We start from the raw sequence: 21,856 nt of genomic DNA, 5'->3' as shown, positions 1-21,856 counted from the left end.
TTGCTATTACTCATTGGTGCTTTCTGATGTCTTGTTTTCTAGTCAACGGCCTCGAGCATGCGTTTCCAGGATGCTTTCTTCACCACGCAGGGGGAGAGGAAACGACAGAGAACGCCAAATTCACGCTTCCAGAAAGACTATGTGGCCCTGCCAGGCCTCCGTACAACTGCCAAAAGCACATGGGAGCAACGCAGCCACAAAGGGAAATGAAGTCATGGAGAAGCATCAATGACAAATGAATGCACTGAGTTAACAGTGGATGTAGAGGGGAGCTTGTTTGTGTGTGTGTGTGTGTGTGTGTGTGTGTGTGTGTGCTTGTAAGTTTTGGGGATTTGGGGATTGCTATTTACATCTTAACTCTTGCCCACACAAGTTTCCTGTGAAAAGTTCTGAGGAAATGATGTAAAGGGGGGTTGAATGAGGTGATGTGGATTAGGTGGATGTTGACTTGCGTGTGCTTCTACATTTTACATCAGTGACTGGATGGTGTAACAGGCAGGGGAGGAATTTTGATTGGACTCTTACAGAATGGGTTAACAGAGGGCATTGTTGCCTCAGTTGCCTAATGCTCTCACAACCGTCAGGGAAATTAATTGTGACTTATAATGGTCACATCACCCTTTTTTGGAATAACATTTTTTGCTTTGTACATGAAAACTTCAAAAAGCGATTTTTCTAATTAGCCCACATACGGTAGCCTTTTGGGTGATCTTTTAAGTTTTGATTTTCAATGTTTACGTTCTTTGCCTGTAGTATTTTCCTCATGTCTTACTGCATGTTCAGCATCGTCTCTTAACTGCTTCTGCCGGGCCGAGTCCAGTTACGCAAGAATGGCTTCCTCTCTGCCCATTTTTTAAAAAAAAAAAAATTCCCTTACAGATAAAAAATAAATAAATACATATGTGAATTGTGTAATTTCAAGTTTAAAAGCATTAAGAAAAATGACCACGTGCTCATAACTTCCTGTGGGGAAAAACAGACAGGAAGCCATAGCTTTGTGTTGGACTTTTCGTCCAATTAACGTGAAATGCTACTGTTGCCCTCTTGAATGAAACACATTGTTGAAATTATTTAAAATTTGTATTTATTTTTGGCTTGCTATAGTTAAGCTATTGCTAACTGCTGTAAGGAAAACAATAAAACATTACATATGTTTTTCTATTCAGTTTTCAGTTATTTTAACTCCAAAAGAAATGATAGTTTAGGAGCCACTGAAAAGCTTTTCAAAGCTATTATGAACACAAATACTGAAACAATACCTGGGTGTTTAATAGTATATGCATTAGAGTATACAATGTAAGGTTTTAAAACTAGTGATAGATTACGGGTTTGTGGGCATTGCCACTAGGTACTGACATTAAATCATCTACAGTTGGGGAAAAATAAAAAGCCCACCTCTTGATTCATATGTGTGTAGAAGCACCTTTAGCAACAATAACCTGCAGCAGTTGTTTCCTGTATCACTTTGTCAGTCTCTCACATTGTTGTTGAGGAATTCTGGTCCACTCTTCTTTACAGTGTTGCTTCACTTCATTGAGGTTTGTGTGCATTTGTCTATGACAGCTCTGTTAAGGTTCCACCACAGCATTTCAGTTGGGCTGAGCTCTGGACTGCAACACCTTGATTCTTTTCTTTCAACTCTGTTGTACATTTGCCGCTGTGCTTGGCATCCTCCCCTATTGCATGACCCACTTCTGGCCAGACTATCAGACAGCTGGCCTCACATTTGATTCTAGAATACTTTGGTATACAGAGGAGTTTATGGTTAATTTGGAGACTGCAGGGTGCCCAGGTCGTGTGACTCAAAACAAGCCAGATGCAACTTTGCAAACATAAGCTGTGCTGCCGTGTTCTTCTTAAAGAGAAGAAGCCTTGTCCTGGCATCCCTTCCAAACAAGCCATACTTCTTTAATCTTTTATACTGCTAACTGAGGGCTGTACACTCTGAGATGTACTTCTGGTGTTTTTTGCAATTTTTCTGAGCAATGCACTGTCTGACCTTGGGATTTATTCCCAGGAAGACTGGCGAGTGCCTCGAATGTTTTCCATTTGGAAATAATCTTTTTCCTAGTAGAATGATCATCTTGAAATTGTTCGGAAATGGCATTATAACCTGTCCAGATTGATCCGCAAACTTCTGCTTTGCAGAGGTGCTCACACTTGCTGACAGTCAATTAAGTGCTGCTACTTACCCTTTTAATTCCAGCACATGACTGCAAAGAACCATGTGAAACTTTCTTTTTCACACAACTGCAGAGTAGATGAAAAGAGGCTGATGTCAGGAAGTCATCACATGATCAATTATTGTCTTCAGTAATATCACTGAATTTATTTCAAACCATTATTTTTGTCATGCTCTCACCTCTTGGCACAGTGGTTTAAATTTGTTATGCTTTCAAAGATATAACAGTAAATTATGTTTAAATATTAAACTTTTCTGATGTGTTCAGGTTTTCATAAATGCTTTTAGAAACCAAAGCTTCAAGTGCAAGTCAGAAGTACCGGTTACATATGTTTAATCTGGGATACTCTGAACTATGGGGTCAGCCCTTGCAGGTACATACTGTATAAGGGCGCCTCACACTGAGCGATAAGGAGCAGAGTGTTCCCAGCAGCTTGGCAGAGCAAACGGAAAGTGAAATCCATGCGGTATCTTAACTGGCTTCAAAAAGCTTTGTACTCCGATGGAAACCACGTCACAGCCAGCTTCAGATGGCTCTTTGTGATACTGAAGCCAAAGCAAGAAGACAAGTCAGCTTTGATGAAAAATGCCAAAAAAGAGAGCTAAACATCCTTTTAACACCGTTCTTTTGTGCGCCCATAATACCCAATCACGCTACCCCTGCTGTTCTTTCAAGTCCTGTAGGACTTTTTTTCTAAACCTTTGACAAAAACATATCTGAGCAGGCCTTTTAGCTGCTGGTAAATATTCAAAGTTATGCACTGGGTGCTGTGCTATTGAAAAGGTTTACTCCTTTTACCAGGGTAGACTTTGTTAGGAGTCTAATGTTTTGGCCAGCTATATTAGAATTTTTGGATCCTTCTTGAGAATAAAGAGGAAAAGTTAAACTGAAGGTTTGAACAGAGAATTCAAATCTAATTGAAGATACATTTCTTATTTGCATAGTTTGAGTTGTAAGCCAGTTATCGTTGTCGTTGTCACTATAAAGCTTTAAAAAAAAATTAGTGCATCATATGTCAATCTGTCACACTTAATGACTCGATTATTTATTGTTTTAACTAATCTGTCAGAACTCACAGGTCAGCTCAAACTTTAAGCTATAACCACAGCTGGACTGGCCATTGGGCATACCAGTGGGCCGATGGTGATTTTTCATTTTTATGTTTGCTTGTTTTTGTAACGTATAAACAATGAAAGGTGGTGGATTAGCCAACAATAAAAGACACAAAGCTGGAGTTATTCTGTCTTTGCTGCACAGCTGCCTCTTCTTCTCTCATTCTCTCCCCCTCCCTCTCCTGTTGCTACTTCAATCATGAAACTGATCAATGATCAGCTGATCGTCTCTTTTGTCTGTTTATTGCCCACTTTGCGCCAGAAAGAGGAAACCAGCAGATGTCGCGCTAAACAACAGCAGCACGTTTAATCCTGATCAGCTGTTGTTTGAATTTATTTAATATTACTTTCTAATATCAGCTGATGTTCGTTGGAGCCACAGCTGTAAAAGCTGCTGGTCATGATATCGGTTTGGATATCTGGTGAGAGGGAAGCATGAAGATGATACACTGTATACAAATCATACATATATATCAACATGACAGTGTACATCACTGTCACAACAACGTTTGTTTTTGTTCAAAGGCTTTATGTTTTTTTTCTATAATACCTGGTGGTCTGGTCAATACTCGGGCCGATCTTTTGTCCCAGTCCAGCCCTGGCTATAACTTATTTAGGAATTTCAGTAACATGCATTAATAAAATTTATGCACTCAGTGCTTTCTCTTTACAATACGTTTCACAGTCAGTCAGGAAGTGCTGAATTACTTTTCCTCTATTATCACACTATCAAGTGTGACAGGATAATGGGCAGAGTTATTTAGGTAAGCCAGACCTCTATTTGCACTTGCTTAACCTCTCACAAAAATGGAAGTTTATTTTAGCTAGACTGCTTGGTTTGAGTATTTCATAAATTGCTGGGATTTTCCCACACAACCGTCTCCAGGGTTTAGAGAGAATGGTCAGAGGAAGATGAAAGACAAAATAAATGGCCGTTCTCTTGGTGAAAAATGCCTTGTTGGTGTTAGAGGCCAGTGGAGAATGACCTTTGAGCTCATAGGAAGGCAACAATAACTTAAAATAAATGCCCAAGGTAGGCAGAAGCACATCTGCAAATGCACAACATGTTTTTGTTACAGCAGCAAAGACCACATGTGGTGCCACTCCTGTCAGCCAAAAACAGGAAACTGACCTACAACTCACACCAGCTCATCAAAGTTGGACAATAGATGATAAAAAGAATATTCCCAGGTCTACAGAGTTTCTGTCTTGAAATTCAGATACTGGGGTCCGAATTTGCACGGTGCAACAAACAATGTGAAAGTATGGATCCTTTCTTGTATCTTGTATCCATCCAGTTCAGGCTGGTAGTTGGGGTGTAATGGGATGGGGCATATTTTCTTTTGCCTATCAGTTGAACAATGTTTAAACAACACAGAAAAAATTAAGGCAGTTCTGAAGGCAAAACCCAGTACAAAAGAGGCAAAACAGAGAGCACGGGGATAAGTGTAATGATGTAAAAGGCCAAACAAGGGGAAGTGAGATGATAGTTCATAGCACAGGCAAACATTAAAACATTGGTGATTTAGCAAAAGACAGCTCTCAAATGTTCCCTCAGAAAAAAAAAGGCTCATTTATTTTCTGTGCCTATACTGAAGTACGAGCCACACATGAATAAGCATCAGCTTCAGCTCTTTCCACTTATTGCCTGAATCTGTTTTCTAATATGACTTTAACAAGACTAAAAGAATAGCACAAAGTCCCGTGAGGCTGCAGTGCTCATTGCACATCCAAACACATTATTGCTGATAAACTGCTGGATCTAAAGCACGGAGATGAAAAAAGAGAGAAAAAAGGAGAAAAAATGTTGCTATTCTGAACATTTTTCCATTAACTGGGGAGTAAAATGTTTTTGGTATGACCAGAGGGTGGCATGAAAGGCTGTCTGTCTGTACAATGACCATATTAGTACACCAGACTCAGCTCTGCAGTCAGAATAAGTTAAGCTGCTGTAAAATATTGTGATTTAATTACTATATTATTATTATCTTGGTTTTAGAAACGCCTCAACAGTGGCTTATGGCTGATAAGGCCTTCGTGCCATTCACATAATAAGAAACACATTAGTTTAAAGAGGAAATAAGAAAGGAATCATTTCAAAGAAGTAGTTAATTAACCAGCAGTAAATGAAGCTTTCACAACAACCACAGTAACTACCACACCACAGTTGGCCTAGCAAAATGTAACATCTCAAAAGGAATCAAATAAATCAAACTTAGAGAAAGAGAATCGTTACAAGAGCTGAGCAAATTACAACACTAGAAGAGATAATCGCCCATGTTTTCGTCTTGGATCAGTATTTTTCATCAGTCACAGGTCGAATAACTCACAGGGAAATCCCCCCCCCCCCCCCCCCCACACACACACACACACAGACACAGGAATGGGTCTGAATCCAGAGGTGGAATATTGGAGTGAGGGGGTGCTGTCCAGTGGTTATTTCAGTTACTGCTGCCTTCCTCTCACTTTTGGCATCGACGAGGCATTTTGGCCCAGAGAACTGCTGCTTGCCAGATATTTTGCCTTTTTCGGCTTTTTTCTTTATGAACCCCAGAGAGATGCTTGTCCAGGAAAATCGTGGGTGGGTAGATCAGCAATTCCTGTAATACTCAGGCCAGGCCATCTGGCACCGCTTAAATCACCTTTCTTCCCCATTCTGAAGCATGGTTTGAACTTCAACAGGTGGTCTAAACCATGTCTTCATGCCTAAATGAACAGATGTATTGCCATGTGATTGGCTGATTGTAGATTTTTGTTGGCAAACAGTAGAGCAGGTGTACCTAATAAAGTGGTGTATTAACATGAAATGTAATTGTCTCCACGTACGATGATATTATTGTTTTGACTGCTGCCAGCGTAAAGATGCTTTGAAGGGAAAAACTGTGGAAAATCACGTTTGTTATGAGCTGTAAAGGCACCTTTGTTTGCCCTTTTGTGGAGATTGAGTTGCTATTAGCGTTGCTGTTTTGCTGAAAATGTGTACAAGAAAATACTCACCTGCATCTATTTCCTGCCTGCTTTTGCTGGAGCCCATTTGAAGGTGCTCACATTTATAAAAAATAATAATAGTTTTACTGTTTGTTAATTTAGTTTTTATGACTTAGCTTGCTAAGTCTTGTCGGTGGAGTTTGTCTGAATTTGGTTTTCTGTTGCTCCTGGAATAACAGCCTGTAAGCAATATTTTATTTTCTTGTAGCCCATAGACAGTACTGACAACAGTTCTCAACAGTTACACAGTGTATTATTAATTTTTTATACAGACATCTCATAAAATCTACACATTATGCATGAATTACTGAAAAGAATGGGACTTAACGCTGCATATTCACATTGCTCAAAATAATTAAAGGAACACTTTCAAAGCACATCAGCCTTCAATGGGGAAAAAATCATGCTGGATATCTATGGTAAATGGCCTGTATTTATATAGCGCTTTACTAGTCCCTAAGGACCCCAAAGCACTTTACATATCCAGTTATCCACCCATTCACACACACTGGTGATGGCAAACTACATTGTAGCCACAGCCACCCTTGGGCGCACTGACAGAGGCGAGGCTGCCGGACACTGGCGCCACCGGGCCCTCTGACCGCCACCAGTAGGCAATGGGTGAAGTGTCTTGCCGAGACCGAGACTGTCCAAGCCGGGGCTCGAACCGGCAACCTTCCGATTACAAGGCGAACTCCCAACTCTTGAGCCACGATCACCCCACAGCCCATATCTACACTGATATGGGCTGGGTACATCGTCAGATGGAAATGAAAATGGAGGATCTCCTACCTGACTGAGGTCCTGGGCAGTCTGAGGTCCAACCTGGCTGGTGGTTGAACCGAAACATAACATCCCACAGCCACAGGTTTTCTATTGGATTTATGACAGGCGAGAGTGGGGGCTGGTCAGTGGTACCAAGGCACTGACTGTCAGCACCGCCATGGGGTCTGTTAATGTGTCTGAGGATTTCATCCCAATACCTAATGCCTAGCCTATAGAGGTCTGTGTGCCCCATGATGAATATGCCTCCCCATCCCATCAATCGATCATGCTGAACATTATTCACAGTCATGTGTCACATGTGCTCAGGGTGAACTTGCTGTAAACAGCACAGGACAACATTCAGGGTGCCAGGCACAGGCCTCACTAGAGGTCATCCGATCCTTAGGTCACCCTCATGAACTTCCTATTGCACTGTTGTGTTCGTATTGTTTTGTTCAGTCTGCTGTTTTTTTGCACACTTGCACTTTATGTAGTCCTGTGTTGATCGTCTGTTATATGTAACACCATGGTCTTGGAGGAACACTGTCTTGTTTCCCTGTGTGAGGTACCACTGTACCACTGATTGAAATGACAATAAAAGCACTTGACTTGACTTGAAGTCTGATTGTTTGGTCAAACACATTCCCACTTGTGGCCTGCTGGAGATCTTCGTGTCATTTTTCACTAAAATCACCATCCTGCAGTAGCTACGTAAATCTATAGATAATATCAATCCCTGTTTCAGGTCTCGGCAGTTCTGACTAGATTCTGTATGTAAGTGGTTAATTAAAATTTCCATGTACATAGACACCAACAGATTTGGTGTTTTTGCTGATTTATCACAGATAACCTTCATTTGTAGCCCAAATTTTGAATTCAAAGGTTGACTCAACATTTAAAAATGACAGCGGTAACAGTCATTTTCACTTGAGTTTATTTGTAACAAATGAAACTTGTGTCGATAAAGAACAGAAATCCATACAGACCTGTTTTTCAGTTTTCACGCGCTCCGAGAACCAATGTAAGAAAATAAAAAGCACTTGTTGACTCGGAGCAGAAAACGGAAACAAAAAGGTTTACATGTACAGACCAATTGGAGGTAACTGATCCCAATAACACATCATATTTTCATTTTTTTATACAATTTATAAACTCCAGTTTAATCCATCTACATGATACATCAGGGTAAAATAGAACACTTCGTTTTGTGAAACTTCTCTTTTGTGGTACAACAAATCCACAATGTGATGTATTGCACATACTGCTGTGCCATAAAAACTGTGACTTGTGGTGCATCCTTTTATTATATCGCTCTGTATATCTGATAAATCTCTATTCATTCTTTGCCGTTATCATCAGTTAATTCATTTACTTTTACGTAGTCATCTATTTATGCATTTCAATTACTCTCTGTGTTTTGTGTTATTTACATATACACAACCGTGTGAGCATTGCAGGGTCCATCTTTGCTGAGTTCAAGTAAGACTCCTTTTTTTGAGGGGGGGAGGCCGGGGCTATCGGAGTTAACAGGATACTAAATATTAGTGCATAGTACAAAGAGAGAAAGTGCAAGTCTTCCCGTAACAGGTGCGACCAAAGGGGCATCTCGAAAGTGGTACCATGCATACAAACAACAACAAGGTTACTTTAAGATGGTGGAAAACTGTCAACAATCCCTCATATGGCCGAGAGTTAATGGGCTTACAAAAAAATGAGTATATACTGTAGGTTCTGTGTCAGCGGAGACGTAGCACCTGAACTTCTCTCAGCCTTCGTTTTTGAAAGAAAAGGAAAAATGCGGAACAGCAGAATGAGGAACACAGATGACCCACTGTGACTGATTTTAGGTAAATGGCTTCAGCTGGGATACTTAAGCATCCTCTTACGGGCTGATGCTCCTCCTTTCAAACAGACTGACAAAGAGCCATTCAGCTTTTACAGATTTCTATACAGCCGAGCAAGTATGACTTGTTCGAGCCAGCTCAAAGTCTGCACCAAAATTTCATGGCGGGTAAAAGAAAAGTGTCCGTAATGACAGTATATCCACAAAGCCTGTGTAAGGAAAAGATGGAAAGCTTGACGTAGAACCTTAAAAAAACGATCAGTCTGTCTTGCTAATAACCTACTTTAAAACCACATTTTTTCTGCAGTCGAGTCTCTTGTAACATATGCTTATTTTCTTTTGAATGAAAAGAGATATGATGATGCAGTTGCTGGGTTTAAAATGTGAGTACGACTGTCCAGCCTACACAAACCCTTCCATTCAAAATTTCACAGCCAAAAACAACAAAACAACAACAAAGAACAAAGAAAAAAAAGAACAAAACAAAACAAAAAAAATCCCATAAAATACTTTTTCACATACTGTAACATAACAAAAACACACACACACACACACACACACACATTCGGTTCACACAAGCATACATAAAATACACAAAAACCCTTTAAAGTAACTTTATCAAAATAGGCGTGTAATATAAGGCACTAGAAATCTAAAATTAAAATACTTATTAGATGCAGTTTGTAATATGACTTCGATCATTCGTTGCTCGCCGTGACACAAAGAAGGATGACATCATCTACTGGACATGTGACTTGATTAAAAAAAAAAAATCGACTTCCTAAGAGGTCAGAGGTTATTTCTCTAACACTTTTATATGGTGGAGGGAACATCAAGTGTAACATCCTTGTGTCTGGAAAATGATGCACCATCATCAGTATTATCGTCGTCATCATCACCGTCATCATCATCATGGCATATAACTGCAGTTAGTGACTTGACACAAAAATATATAATACATCTACTTATTGCACACTGAATCAGACACAGAGAAAAGTCAACGGTGAGCATTCCAGTAAGAAAATTGTTCTCCTTTTCCCATCCCTTTCCTGCTCGCTCGTCTCGCTTTCTGCTTAGGAAATCTTAATGAAGCTTATTTGGACACCTAATATTTTGTCTGCTCTCTGCGCTTACTAGCTTCAGTCGTGGTCCGCCCAGCTTTCTTTCGGGCTACGCGCAGAACAACGTGGCGGGATTATTCTGGGGACTTTCTGGTAGCAGCAGTGCTAATACTGTACCCCGGCGGGCCCTCGGGAATTGAGAAATTACCGTCTTCGTGTCTTTAAACGTCGCAAGTGAGACAGTAATGAGGCTGAGAGTCCTGTGTGCATGCGAAACGTGTGGGTGGAGAATACAGGAGAGTGACACTCGATTTTTTTTCATAGAACTGTGAACATTTTCCACACTAGATTTGATTGTACACTTTAAAACAGTACCGTATCACTTTAACAAAAGAAAAAGAAAATGGCTACAGTTCATTGGATTACACAGAAAAAAAAATGCAACTTTGCCCATGTATGGGCAACGGTGACAAAATCATAAACCTATAAGAATGGAAAAACAGAACGTGCCATATGGAATATCCAGTTTTTAAAAAACAATATAGTCACATATTTTTTCTAGAAAACTAAATTAATGTTTTACTTTGCAGTATGCATTTTTAGACCTCAGTAAACCTTCCCTTATCTTAAATCGTGAAGCATAAGGTTGAACTGGTGGTGTTTATTACTGTATGGTAGAAATGTCTTCTTTTTCATTCACAGGAAACAAGAGTCTGTTTCCAAAATAAGACAGAAAAAAACAACCCCCACTTCTTGTGTCTTTTTTTTTTTTAAGTTGCGTGTTCTTGGTCTTTTTAATACTCTGTGCTCTGTGTTTTCAGGCTCCTGTTGGCAATTCTCTGGTGCTTGATATCCCAGTTCTTTCTTGTCCACGAGGTTTCCATAAGATGGATTTGTAGCTTCCTTCTGAACTGTCCTCGAGATAGAAAAATCGAAATTTCCTGTGACAGAAAAAAATGCTGTAGCTGGGTCCCGTATTTAGGTTGGTGATGCTACACTGGTGGAGTTCCACACCCAAACAACAAAAAACGCAATCTGGGTGCTCGGAAAAGCACTGAAACAAATAAAAAAAGAAAAAATCTATATTTGATCAAGTATTCTGATTGGAACAGTGGTTGAAGTTGCTGCTTCAGACTGACCAATGGGTGTGTTTGGGCTGAGGGTGGCAGGAAAACACCCTTGTCAAGCAGGTTGCTATGGCTCAGTTAGAGGTGCTGTTTCTAGGTACGGATAAGCCGATGGTCCCCCTTCACTCTGCATGCAGTGGCAAAGTCTTCATACCTGCACATCGCAACCTAGTGCATTTATTCTGGCTGTGCATAACATGAGAAAAATGCACTCGGTTGAACGTGCGCATGATCGACAGCCACTGGGTTTATGTTGCATAGTGATCAAAGCTTCCCAGGTACTCCAGACTGGCGCGGTAGCAGAACTGGTACTGGTCCTAGAGGGAAGCAGAAGAATTGTGAAGAAGAGAAGAAAGACTAAACGAACATTCAAGTGTTCTTTGAAGACGTGAAGTGGTTTAGAAAGCTCACCTCTGTCTGAACGGTGGCTGGTCTCTGGGTGCGCAGCATCTTGACAGTCTGGAAAATATCCACCACTCCCTCGTACCTCATCCTCTCTAGCACGATGCTGAGGGTGATGAACACACCGGTCCTTCCTACACCAGCACTGTTGGAGCACAGGTGGAAACGTATTCAGAGCTGGAAATACATCTCCTTATGTATGCATCATGCACTAGCTCAGTTTGCTACTAGTCGTGCCAAACCGTTATTCTGAATATTTGCTCACACGTGGTGCAGCAAGCGGTGGTGGTGCTTTATTAGCGTATCAGCAAGAAAAAAAGTCCAGTGCTGTGAAAAACTATTTCCCTCTTCCTGATTTCATATTTTTTCCAATATCGGTCACAGCTAGGTGTTTCAACCATCAAAGAAGTTTTAATATTAGACAAAGAAAACCAAGTAAATACAAAATGGACTTTAAAAAAAAGGTTTTTGCCCAGTCTCTTTCTTATTTTTGAATCATGAACTCTGACCTTAACTAAGGCAAGTGAGGCTTACAGTTGTTTAGATGTTTTTCTGGGTTCTTTTGTGACCTCTAGGTAATCAGCATGGTAATTCTGTTAGCCCTGTCATTCCTAGGATGGTTCACTACTGCTCTGAGTTTTCTCCATTTATGGCCTTCACTGTGGTTCCCTGGAGTCCCTAAGCCTTAGAAATGGCTTTGTAATCCTTTTCAGACTGATAGATGTTAGTGACTTTATATCTCAGCTGTTTCTTTAGATCGTGGCATCATCTGTTGTTTTTTTTGGGGGGTTTTTTGGGAGATCTTTTAGCAACATCACTTTGTCCGAAAGGCTCTATTCAAGTGATTTTGTCATGGTCCTGGGCCATGTTGGCCCAGTGTTCTTAGTTTTCTTGTATGTTTGTATTTTGTTCCTTGCTTAGGCCATGTTTTCTGAGTTGCCCTGTTGTGTTGTTCCCTAAGTGTTTTCCCTTCATGGCTTTTACCCCCTGTGTGCCCCTCTGTGTACCTGTGAGCCCTCGTCTCTCCTTATGTTTTATTCCATGTTTCCCCTGCCCATTATGTCTAAGTTCTCCCCGTGCTCTCTCTTCCCCCTGTGTGCCCTCTATGTATTTATGAGCCCTCGTCTCCCTTTGTGGTTGTTTCATGTTTTCCCAGCCCGTTATGTCTGTGTTTTCCCCGTGCTCTCTCTCTCCTCCTGTCTGAACCTCTGTGCACTTCCTGTTTACTTTGTGACTCTCACGCCCGTACATGTCATGTTCAGTTCACCCCGCCCTGTCTCGTTATGATTATCAGTGTCACCTGTGTTCCCCGTGTGTTCCCACTTTCCTCGTTAACCCTCTGTGTATTTCTGTCTGCGTCTCCCTCTGTTCAGCGTGACGTCGTCCCTCATGTTGTGTGGATCTCCCTGTGTCTCGCTGCGTATGTTAGTTTACTTTTCCCAGTTTAGTTTTGTATTTCCTATGTTCTGCCATTCCAGCATTAAAGCTGTGATTTTGAGTTCATCCCCGTGTCTGTGAGTTTTGCGTTTGGGTCCTCCTCCTGCCTGCCACACAGCCGAGCCTTGACAGATTTCTTGATTCAACTGGTTTGGGAGTAATCAGGCCAGAGTGTGGTATTGAAATTTAACTCAACTTAGCTTCCCAAAAAATGGATTTTTTCACAGTTAATCTATCATTTAACTACTTTTTCACATAGAAGCAGGAAGGTTTGTTTTTTTCCCTTATTAAATGAAATCATTATTTAAAAACTGCATTTTTCATTTATCTTTGTCTGATATTAAAGCACTGTATATATTTAACAGAGAAGTGGAATAAATTTAACGTAAAAGATTCCCCAAGTCTTTACTCAAGCAGAAACAAAATGTTCCAAGAATCTCTCACAGGTCATCTGGTGAATTTGTAGGTATTCTTTTTTATCGAGTCTGCACAACTTAATGAACAATATGTGAAATGTTGAGGTATTTGTAGGCAGCCTAGACCTTACCTGCAGTGCACAGTAATTGGCCCGTCCTGGCCAAACTGTTCTTTAGTTTTATGCACTTGGCCAATAAAATCAATAAATCCTTCTCCTGACTTTGGCACTCCTTGCTCGGGCCAGTCTGTGAACTGGAACTGACGAACTGTCCGTGACTGGCCATCCTGGGTGAAAGAAAATATGGTAATTTGAAACTCAGAAAATTCTGGAAGCCAGTACAAATTAGTCTGTCTTGCTCACAGGCTGACGACTCACCCTGGCATCAGTGACTTTGAACTCTCTCAAGATGTACTGGGGCATGTTGTACTCAGCCATGGGATCCACCACAAAGTACTGGTACCTGGCTGAGCGCTCTGCAGGCCAGTACTGGTGACACTTCTCCTGTAGAGTACAAAGGCTTCTCTTCAGAGCGCTGCATCATATTTAAAGTACTCAGTGTGTGAGGAGAACCATTTCTAGGCAATTTATAACGGAAATGTCACCATAACTTGTGATATTCATTATTCATTTCAAGACCATCTCAATGCAGATGAGATATTATGTTCACTGAATTAATACTGAAAGTCATATCACTCTCACTGTGCCATGCATAATGCTTCATAACGCCCAAACATTTATTATATTTAATTCATTATATTAAATTTTTGATAGATTTCCCCCCCCCCAAAATTGCAAATTCTTAATCACGAAACATTCGCTTTTCCCCTATTGCAGGCATCAAAAGCTATTCTGCTGCCCATTTTAAGAGGACATTGTTATTCACAGTTCCGTCCTCTCCTGATGTAAACTTCTGCAACAACAACACATGGAGCTGCTCATTATGCTGCTATTCAGTCAGCCCTTCAATATATTCTTTTACTGAAAATAATTAGCTCAAATGACAATATATTGTGTGATACTGCATGTTATAGTACACGCTTCCGACCGGTGGCACTGACGTCACATCTTATGAAGACTCTAGAGCGGCTCTTCCTCAACCTCCTCCGACCACAGGTACAACATGCCCAGGACCCACTACAGTTTGCATACAAGGTGGGTGTCGGAGTGGAGGATGCCATCCTGTACCTCCTACACAGAGCCCACTCACACCTGGATGGGGGAAAAGGCACGGTCAGGATCCTGTTTCTTGACTTTTCCAGTGCCTTTAATACCATCCGGCCCTGTATGCTTCAGGAAAAACTGAACAGGATGGAGGTGGACCCCTGCCTGGTGGCTTGGATCTCCGACTACCTCACCGACAGACCACAGTACGTCAGGCTGAAGGACATCACGTCTGACACTGTGGTCAGCAGCACAGGAGCACCACAGGGAACTGTGCTGTCCCCTCTTCTCTTCACCCTGTACACCTCTGACTTCTGCTACAACTCTGAATTATGCCACATTCAGAAGTTTGCAGATGACACGGCCATCATGGGGTGTATCTGGGATGATCAGGAAGAGGAGTACAGAAGTCTGGTGAGGAACTTTGTCGCATGGAGTCACACAAACCACCTGCAACTCAACACCTCAAAGACTAAGGAACTGGTTGTGGACTTCGGGAGGTCCAGAGAAGGTCCACTGCCAGTTCAGATAGAGGGGGAGGAGGTGGAGGTGGTCAACAAGTACAAGTACCTCGGGCTGTGGGTGGACAATAAACTGGACTGGTCATGCAACACAGAGCACCTGTATAAAAAAGCCCAAAGCCGACTGTACTTCCTCAGGAGGCTGAGGTCTTTTAACATCTGCAGGAAGCTCCTGAGGATGTTTTACCAGTCAGTGGTTGCTGGAGTACTTTTCTATGCTGTGGTGTGCTGGGGGAGCAGCACAGCAAAGAAGGACTCATCCAGGCTGGAGAAACTGATCAGGAGGGCTAGCTCTGTGGTCGGCATGAAGCTGGACACTCTGGTGACAGTGGCAGAGAAAAGGACATTAAAGAAACTGATGGACATTATGGACAATGCTGGGCATCCTCTGCACACGGCCATAAACAACCAGAAGAGTCTGTTCAGTGACAGGTTGCTTCTCCCCAAGACAAGAACTAACAGACTTAAAAACTCCTTTGTCCCACACGCCATCAGACTGTTTAACTCCTCTCTGGAGGGGAGAGGGAGGGGAAACAGGAGGACAAAGGAGGGGGGAACAACTAAGCTGTAGTGCCTCTTCACCTCACTGTGCAATACCTTGTGCAATACTTTTTGTAAATAGTCAACAGTGCAATAGACTCAATACTTGAAATGTGCAATTCACTTGTATTTTTATTTTTTATTCCTATTTATTCTATTTATCCCCTTTGTATATTTTATTTATATTTGTCTCTGTATTTATATATGTGTGTGTGTGTGTGTGTATATATATATATAACAGTTCTGTAACTGTAACTTTGGTCGTTGCTGTGCTTTTTTTGGAAGTCGAATTTCCCAGAGGAACCCACCCGAGGGATTAATAAAGTTCTATCTTATCTTATCTTATCTTAGGCACTTAATCAAGGGAAAAATGTGGGTCTATTGTTTAAAAGCTGCAGCTAGCCCAAACACATTTAATTAATGTGAGTTTCAAAGGATTTGTAAATTCTTTGTCTAGTTTTTAGTTAAGAGCTTGTACAGCTACACACATCTCCATACTGGTAATTCTCTGGGCTCTGAATAGCCGAATAGGATGGTCTGCTTTCCTTCTGTGAAGTGACATGCTTTTTTGTTGTTAACTGAAGTTATTTGTAACCTCTTCAGGTTCCTTTGGTCTAAAATATAAGACTTTATAGAGCCTAACAATGGGAGTGGAAATCAGTCTATATGTTGTTGTTGTTTTTATCTTTAACCATTCTATCGCGTGTGAAAATCAATATTTGTAATTACCACCTTTATTCTTCAACACAGACTACTAGGCAAGCTTTGTTGTTATTTCTTTATTTCTACTTTAGTCTTCAGGAATGGATCTCTGAGACTCTTTGGCATATCACAGTCTTTTCTTTCTCTTTTCCTTCCTTAAGAGGAACTTCTTGACAGCAACCCTTTCACTGAGACCATCCTGATGAAGCTTCAGGTAACAGTGGGTGGGTCGTCTGTAGGGCCAGATGCGTCTCTCAGGCCCTGTGTCAGGTCTTTGCAGCATTTTTTTCCTATTTCTCCAGGACATGACTGTCAGGTGCTAACAGGTTTTCAGTTAATAGCCCTTTGAAAGCTGCCTTGTTAGTGCAAAAAAAAGCTATTTTATGATAATGGGCTGTGTAATTTTTTGGCATTTTCTGTAATTTCAACTAAAGAAATTGGAACAAACTGTGTTTTTGTGATGGGTTGTTAGTAACAAAGTGCCTAAAGCGACAATTTAAAATTGCTTCTTTGCTAAGCTGCTTTGTGTAGACCCAACACTGGTTCATCTCTTGAGTTCAGTTCCTTTTTATCCTTGAACGGTTCATAGGTCAGTGTTAAGTAGCTCAACATTCCTCTGAAATGGTCAAGCACTGGACTGAAAATGAGTAGAAAAGCTGCCAATGTCCAAAGGAAAAAAACCAACATGTAGCTCAAGACTTTTGCACAGTACTGTGATACGCTAATTAAAAAGACATTCAACCAGTGCAGCTATATGTTTTTATCCTGCAGGACCAATGCATGTATCACATTTGAGTGTGTTTGAGTGCATTTATCCGTACCCGTCCCATTTCTCTCAGTTTGGTTAGCATGACAACAATGGTGGAGTTATGTTCCCACAGCATCCTCCAGTAGTCCTCTGTGGTCTCAGCCAGTGGGCCCTGGGTTGCTATATAGGCCTTCTGCTGCCTATAAACACATGGATAAGTATAAATGAAAATAAATTTCTCCCCATGCGTGAGAACATTGTAAAGTGACTGATGTTAAACTGACCTGTATCCATCAATGAAGCTGGCATTGATGTAGTCGGATCCTTCCACTCCTCTGATTGGCTGCAGACACACACGCGTGGTCTCGTAGGGCATGATATTCACCAGCCGGTTTTTGAACTTGTTGCACGGCAGATTGGCACTCACAAACCGTGATGTGTGGGCCTTGGCACTGGCCAGACGCTGAAATATAAGAAATAAAGGAAATATGCTGTAATATTGTGCAGATGAAAATTACAGAAAAAGAATTACAAGCAGCACTGATGAGAGCACTGAAATGATGGCGAAATAAAAAAGGACGGATAAGCAAGGAAGTAAAAGAAAAAAAAAGTACTCTTTTAAAAAGCACAAGGTTTGGTTTTTTATTGGACAAGTGGAATTAGAAAACCATCTTTAATCTGCAGGCCTCAGGATATTTAGTCAGACATCTTCAACTGAATCAACACAGCAGGGCCGATATAGGGGACGAGGGCAGCGGTAGGGAATGGAACAGGGAGAGGAAGGAGAAAATCAAAAGTCAGGGGGCAGGAAACCACAAGGCCCCACACTGTCTCAACACACACATGTGAACCACAGTTGATCCAGTCAAAAAAAAAAAGAAAAAGAAAAACTGGAACACACACATTCATATGTGGATATGTGCAGACAGGCAGCCGTAAGTACATGCAGTACACTCGCTCACACTCGACCACTGGATGACACGGTTTAAAAAGAAACACAGAGAAACAGAGAATAGGCAGAGGGAAACCGCAGACTCAGGGGGAAACAATGGGGTCTCATGAACCCAACGTCTACCATCAGCGGCTACCGGAGTGCTGTGGGAGAAACAGCAGTACCTTATTTTCTTACAGACAGACTGAGCTGGAAAATCCCCACTAATCACAAGTTCACCAGTTCATTCTGGGTACTCTGAACCCAGTTTCCAGCATCAACAATAGTAATTCTTCATGTCATTTGGTTTGAATTTGACGCGGTCTTATCAATAAAGCCTGGCAAAAACAAAGCTTTTCACCGCTTCGATACATGCCAATATTTTTCACCAAGGAGAAAATCATGCCCTCCTGGCAAGCTCCGAGAACTCCACCAATAAACTCTCTGTGAAAAGAAACAAAAACACGGCGTATTAAGGTGTTGGATTACCAAAAGCAGCCAGAAAACATTCACCTCTCCCTTTTCCTCACACGCTTGCTTCAACTTTGTGATTTTATTTGAGGGACATGACGCCTCTTACACGAGAAGTTCCAACCTTTTGGTGTTTTGTTGACGGAGGTGGAAAGTAATCTTTCAGACGGTGGGCTGTGATATACCACGCGAGTTCAAGTGAGATGAAATATGGTGAGTGGGACAACCCCGCCATGTGTTTCACATCAATCTAAGGCTGTGAAAACAATACAGCGAGCGCTCAGTTCATTGTCATTCTGAGGGGAGCGCTCCTATTAGAGGGAGGGAGGAAAGCTGGGGCATAGGATGAGGGAGATTGCTCAGAGTCACTTTGTGTTTACCTTGCCCTCTGATTGTCTGAGCAGACACAAGCCATTCCTGGGAAAAATTAAGCCACCTGCTTTCAACGTATACCTGTAAAGCTACAACCGATTCTCTCTTTTTCACCCAGCCAGGCCAGTCAGGTCTGCAGAGAACTCATCTGGCATGAGGTAAACAACACAGTAAACAAAATAACAACTAGAATATAATGAAAATAACACTTCCCAGCAAGACTTTGAATCCCTTATGTTCTCACTGCGATTGTTTATGATGCCTACATTTGCTGTTCTCACTTTATATTCTAATCAGCTCCCTAAAGTTTTGAAAAAGCTGTTATAACTTCCAACCCCCTAAGATTTTATTACAAACTTCAACTATCTGGCCTACATTATTTGGTCTTTACGTGCATGCCTATCAAACTTCCCAAACTGCGATGCTTTCAGAAACCCTCAGAAAAGCTGCAATCCCATAATCCCCTTCAAATCCAACCATCTATATGAATCTCTCAGAGGGGGATTGAAACTGTAAGAACCACTAACAGCCCTGGGAAAGATGCTCAGGGGCTATCAAAGTCAAAGCTTCCTGAATTAAACATTCTGTATGTCATTTTAGACAACGTTCTTCCCAAGCTTTGGTGGTAAGAACCATCTTCCTATGAAAACCCTCAGCATGGGACCTGAAGTGCAACTTTGTTTTTTGGTCAATTATGGCTTTCAAGGTCAAGAATTAAATATGAAATATGAACGTTTGCTCTATTCTTTATATGGACAGAATGGCCAGTAGGTAAAGTCTTCAGACAGTGATTTATCCCGCTGGATATCTCTGAGCAGGCCCTGAAGATCTGCAGTGCTTCAAAGATGCTTTCACTGGCTCTTACTGTTAACCTTTTAGGTGGCGAAGGGCAAGAAAAAGACAACTCGGCCTTACAGAAACCAGTGAAGTGTTACATTATTATCATGAATCGGTTTTATGAACCACCATAAATCTGTAGGGCTTAATTTTATAGCCTTCGGAGGAACAAAGTGAATCCTCCTCACCTTGAACTCCAGCTCCATGCCGGTGACATTTTCTCCTGGTTCAATCTGCGTCAGCCTCTGGATGTAGGAGTACAGGTTCCTCGCAGGGACTTCGGTGTTCCCGCAGGTCACCGCCTCCAGCAGTGCATCGTGAATGAAGATGTACTGGTCTTCCGTCTGCACCATGTAGTTCCTCTCGGAGCGCATCAGCGTGACATGACCGTAGATGTCGATGGTCTTCTCATGCTTGATTCGCTCTGTCATGGCATCAATCACAATGAAACAGCCAGTGCGGCCCACTCCAGCACTGGAAATAGGAAAAGAGAACCAGATAGTGAGGTTATTTTCTCACATAAACTGCAGTGTGTGCGCTGTGTCCTAATACCTGGTGCAAATCTGTCCCCGCAGAGCTCAAACATAACATGCTTTGCCTAAATCAGCTAACTATCATCGAGATCCCAGCCAGCAATATTTCCGTCAAAGCAGGTAAAAATTGACATCAGCGATGAGTCAGCAACACTGTCTCGCTGGCATTAAGAAGATATCCTCCCTATCGACACACGATCCGGAAATATAATACCGTTAGCTGCCCACCCAAACACTTCACATTTTTGCTGTGCTAGTAAACGGTGAGACAACCTGACCAAGCAAGTTTGTGCAAGTGAATAGAAAATTCTTTATGTGGTTAAATGAATATCGGTGTGCATGCGCGGGAGCGTTGTCGAGGTGGAATGAGATTTGGTCCGTTGTTTGATACAGAGGTTGGTTGAAATGTAAAAGCACATTATGATGGAGTCTTGCCAGGATAATTAAATTTGACTGATAATCCTGTTAGATACTCCATCTGACTGCTACGGAAGATTAGGAAGAGCTGCTCTCCTGCCAACCTTCTCCGCTGCGTCCCGCCCCCGTCGCTCTGCCTCTTTTTCTCCTCGATAAGTACCCTCTCACGCCAGCCCCGACACTTTTTCACACTCACATTTGTCCTTTTCTTCTTCTTGGAAACCATTTTCTCTCCATCTTTCCTTTTCTTTAATTCATCACTTTCATTCACTGTGTCCTGGATTTGACCTCACCTTCTTTTTTCTCACTCTGCACACATCTCCTCCTCTAACTCCCAGTCCCTCGCTACCTTTCCCTCTCCATCATTGTCTCAGCCTTACCCCCTTCCCCTCCTTCATTCTCCTCCACATCCATACCTCACTAATTCTTCCTCCCGAGAGTTTCTGCTCCATATTCCCACTGCCCTGCTCTATCTTCTTTTCTCTGCGATTGCCGGTAAGAGCAAACAGAAGCTTCATTCGAGCTCTGGAGCTAAACGCTGTGCCAAGCCCGTAATGACAAGCTCCCAGAGTCTCTTCTCCATCCAACACATTGGCCTCCTGGTGCTCAGACAGCAGCTCATTTGAATATAAACTTGTGAACCCAGATGTACCCCCAGCCTAAATGGTATATTGTCAACTGTGAAAGCTAATTATGGAAAATAGGGTCAGCATGGTAGCTGATGATGGAGATGAAGGAGGTTGTTGTGGGAGGAATGTGGGTGTCTAAGCCAGCCAGGATGTTTGGGGTTTGCATAATCGCAGGTCAATCTTATTTTACTTCAGCGCCTCTGAACTATTTTATACAAGCACCCTTGGACTCTTGTTGATTTTCGCCGACTGCCAGGCTTTTGAAAATGTTGTTAACTCATAAATGCCAAAATAACGCATAAGTGTTTCATGCAGACTCACAAACACACAGTCACGGAGCAGACCTGTTTCCTTTATGGTTGTGGATGGATATCATAAATAATTCTGGTTCAGTGAATAATAAGAATGGATGAGCCGAACTGAAAATACACAGACACATACCTGCAATGGACAACCATGGGTCCCGCATCTGGAGGATTGCAGGCCTTGACCCGGCGAAGGAAGGCCAGGAAGGGGGTGGGATGTTCAGGCACCCCGTGGTCTGGCCAGGCTGTAAACTGGAAGTGACGGACTTCACGCTTCTCATTTGAGCCGCTCTGGTTGAGCAGATTAGACGTGGGGTTAAATATAAAGACTTAGTTATTCTGTAATTTTTGTA

The 21,856-nt window shown here is 41.9% G+C and overlaps 2 protein-coding genes across 30 annotated transcripts in view; one reads left to right on the top strand and one right to left on the bottom strand.

Moving 5' to 3' along the window:
• The window catches only part of kdm4c (lysine (K)-specific demethylase 4C), a 30,728-nt gene extending 29,567 nt beyond the window's left edge, over positions 1-1,161 (top strand). For all 5 annotated transcript variants that reach the window (XM_014409063.4, XM_004564211.6, XM_023153027.3 and 2 more), the window contains one exon: positions 43-1,161. In XM_014409063.4, the coding sequence (XP_014264549.2) occupies positions 43-210 (168 nt within the window). In that variant the 3' untranslated portion in view covers positions 211-1,161. The remainder of the gene's footprint in view (positions 1-42) is intronic.
• Positions 1,162-7,965: 6,804 nt separating this feature from the next.
• ptprdb (protein tyrosine phosphatase receptor type Db) overlaps positions 7,966-21,856 on the bottom strand; it is a 162,269-nt gene continuing 148,378 nt past the window's right edge. For all 25 annotated transcript variants that reach the window (XM_076884960.1, XM_076884969.1, XM_024802784.2 and 22 more), the window contains 8 exons: positions 21,640-21,794; positions 19,808-20,093; positions 17,293-17,471; positions 17,082-17,208; positions 13,712-13,837; positions 13,466-13,620; positions 11,491-11,626; positions 7,966-11,396 (listed from right to left, as the gene is read on the bottom strand). In XM_076884960.1, coding sequence (XP_076741075.1) covers positions 11,328-11,396; positions 11,491-11,626; positions 13,466-13,620; positions 13,712-13,837; positions 17,082-17,208; positions 17,293-17,471; positions 19,808-20,093; positions 21,640-21,794 — 1,233 coding nt within the window. In that variant the 3' untranslated portion in view covers positions 7,966-11,327. The remainder of the gene's footprint in view (positions 11,397-11,490; positions 11,627-13,465; positions 13,621-13,711; positions 13,838-17,081; positions 17,209-17,292; positions 17,472-19,807; positions 20,094-21,639; positions 21,795-21,856) is intronic.

Source organism: Maylandia zebra, linkage group LG6 (genome assembly GCF_041146795.1).
Source record: "Maylandia zebra isolate NMK-2024a linkage group LG6, Mzebra_GT3a, whole genome shotgun sequence".
NCBI lineage: Eukaryota > Metazoa > Chordata > Actinopteri > Cichliformes > Cichlidae > Maylandia > Maylandia zebra.
The sequence above is the reverse complement of the archived record's forward strand: the minus strand, read 5'-3'. Positions and strand labels throughout refer to the sequence as shown.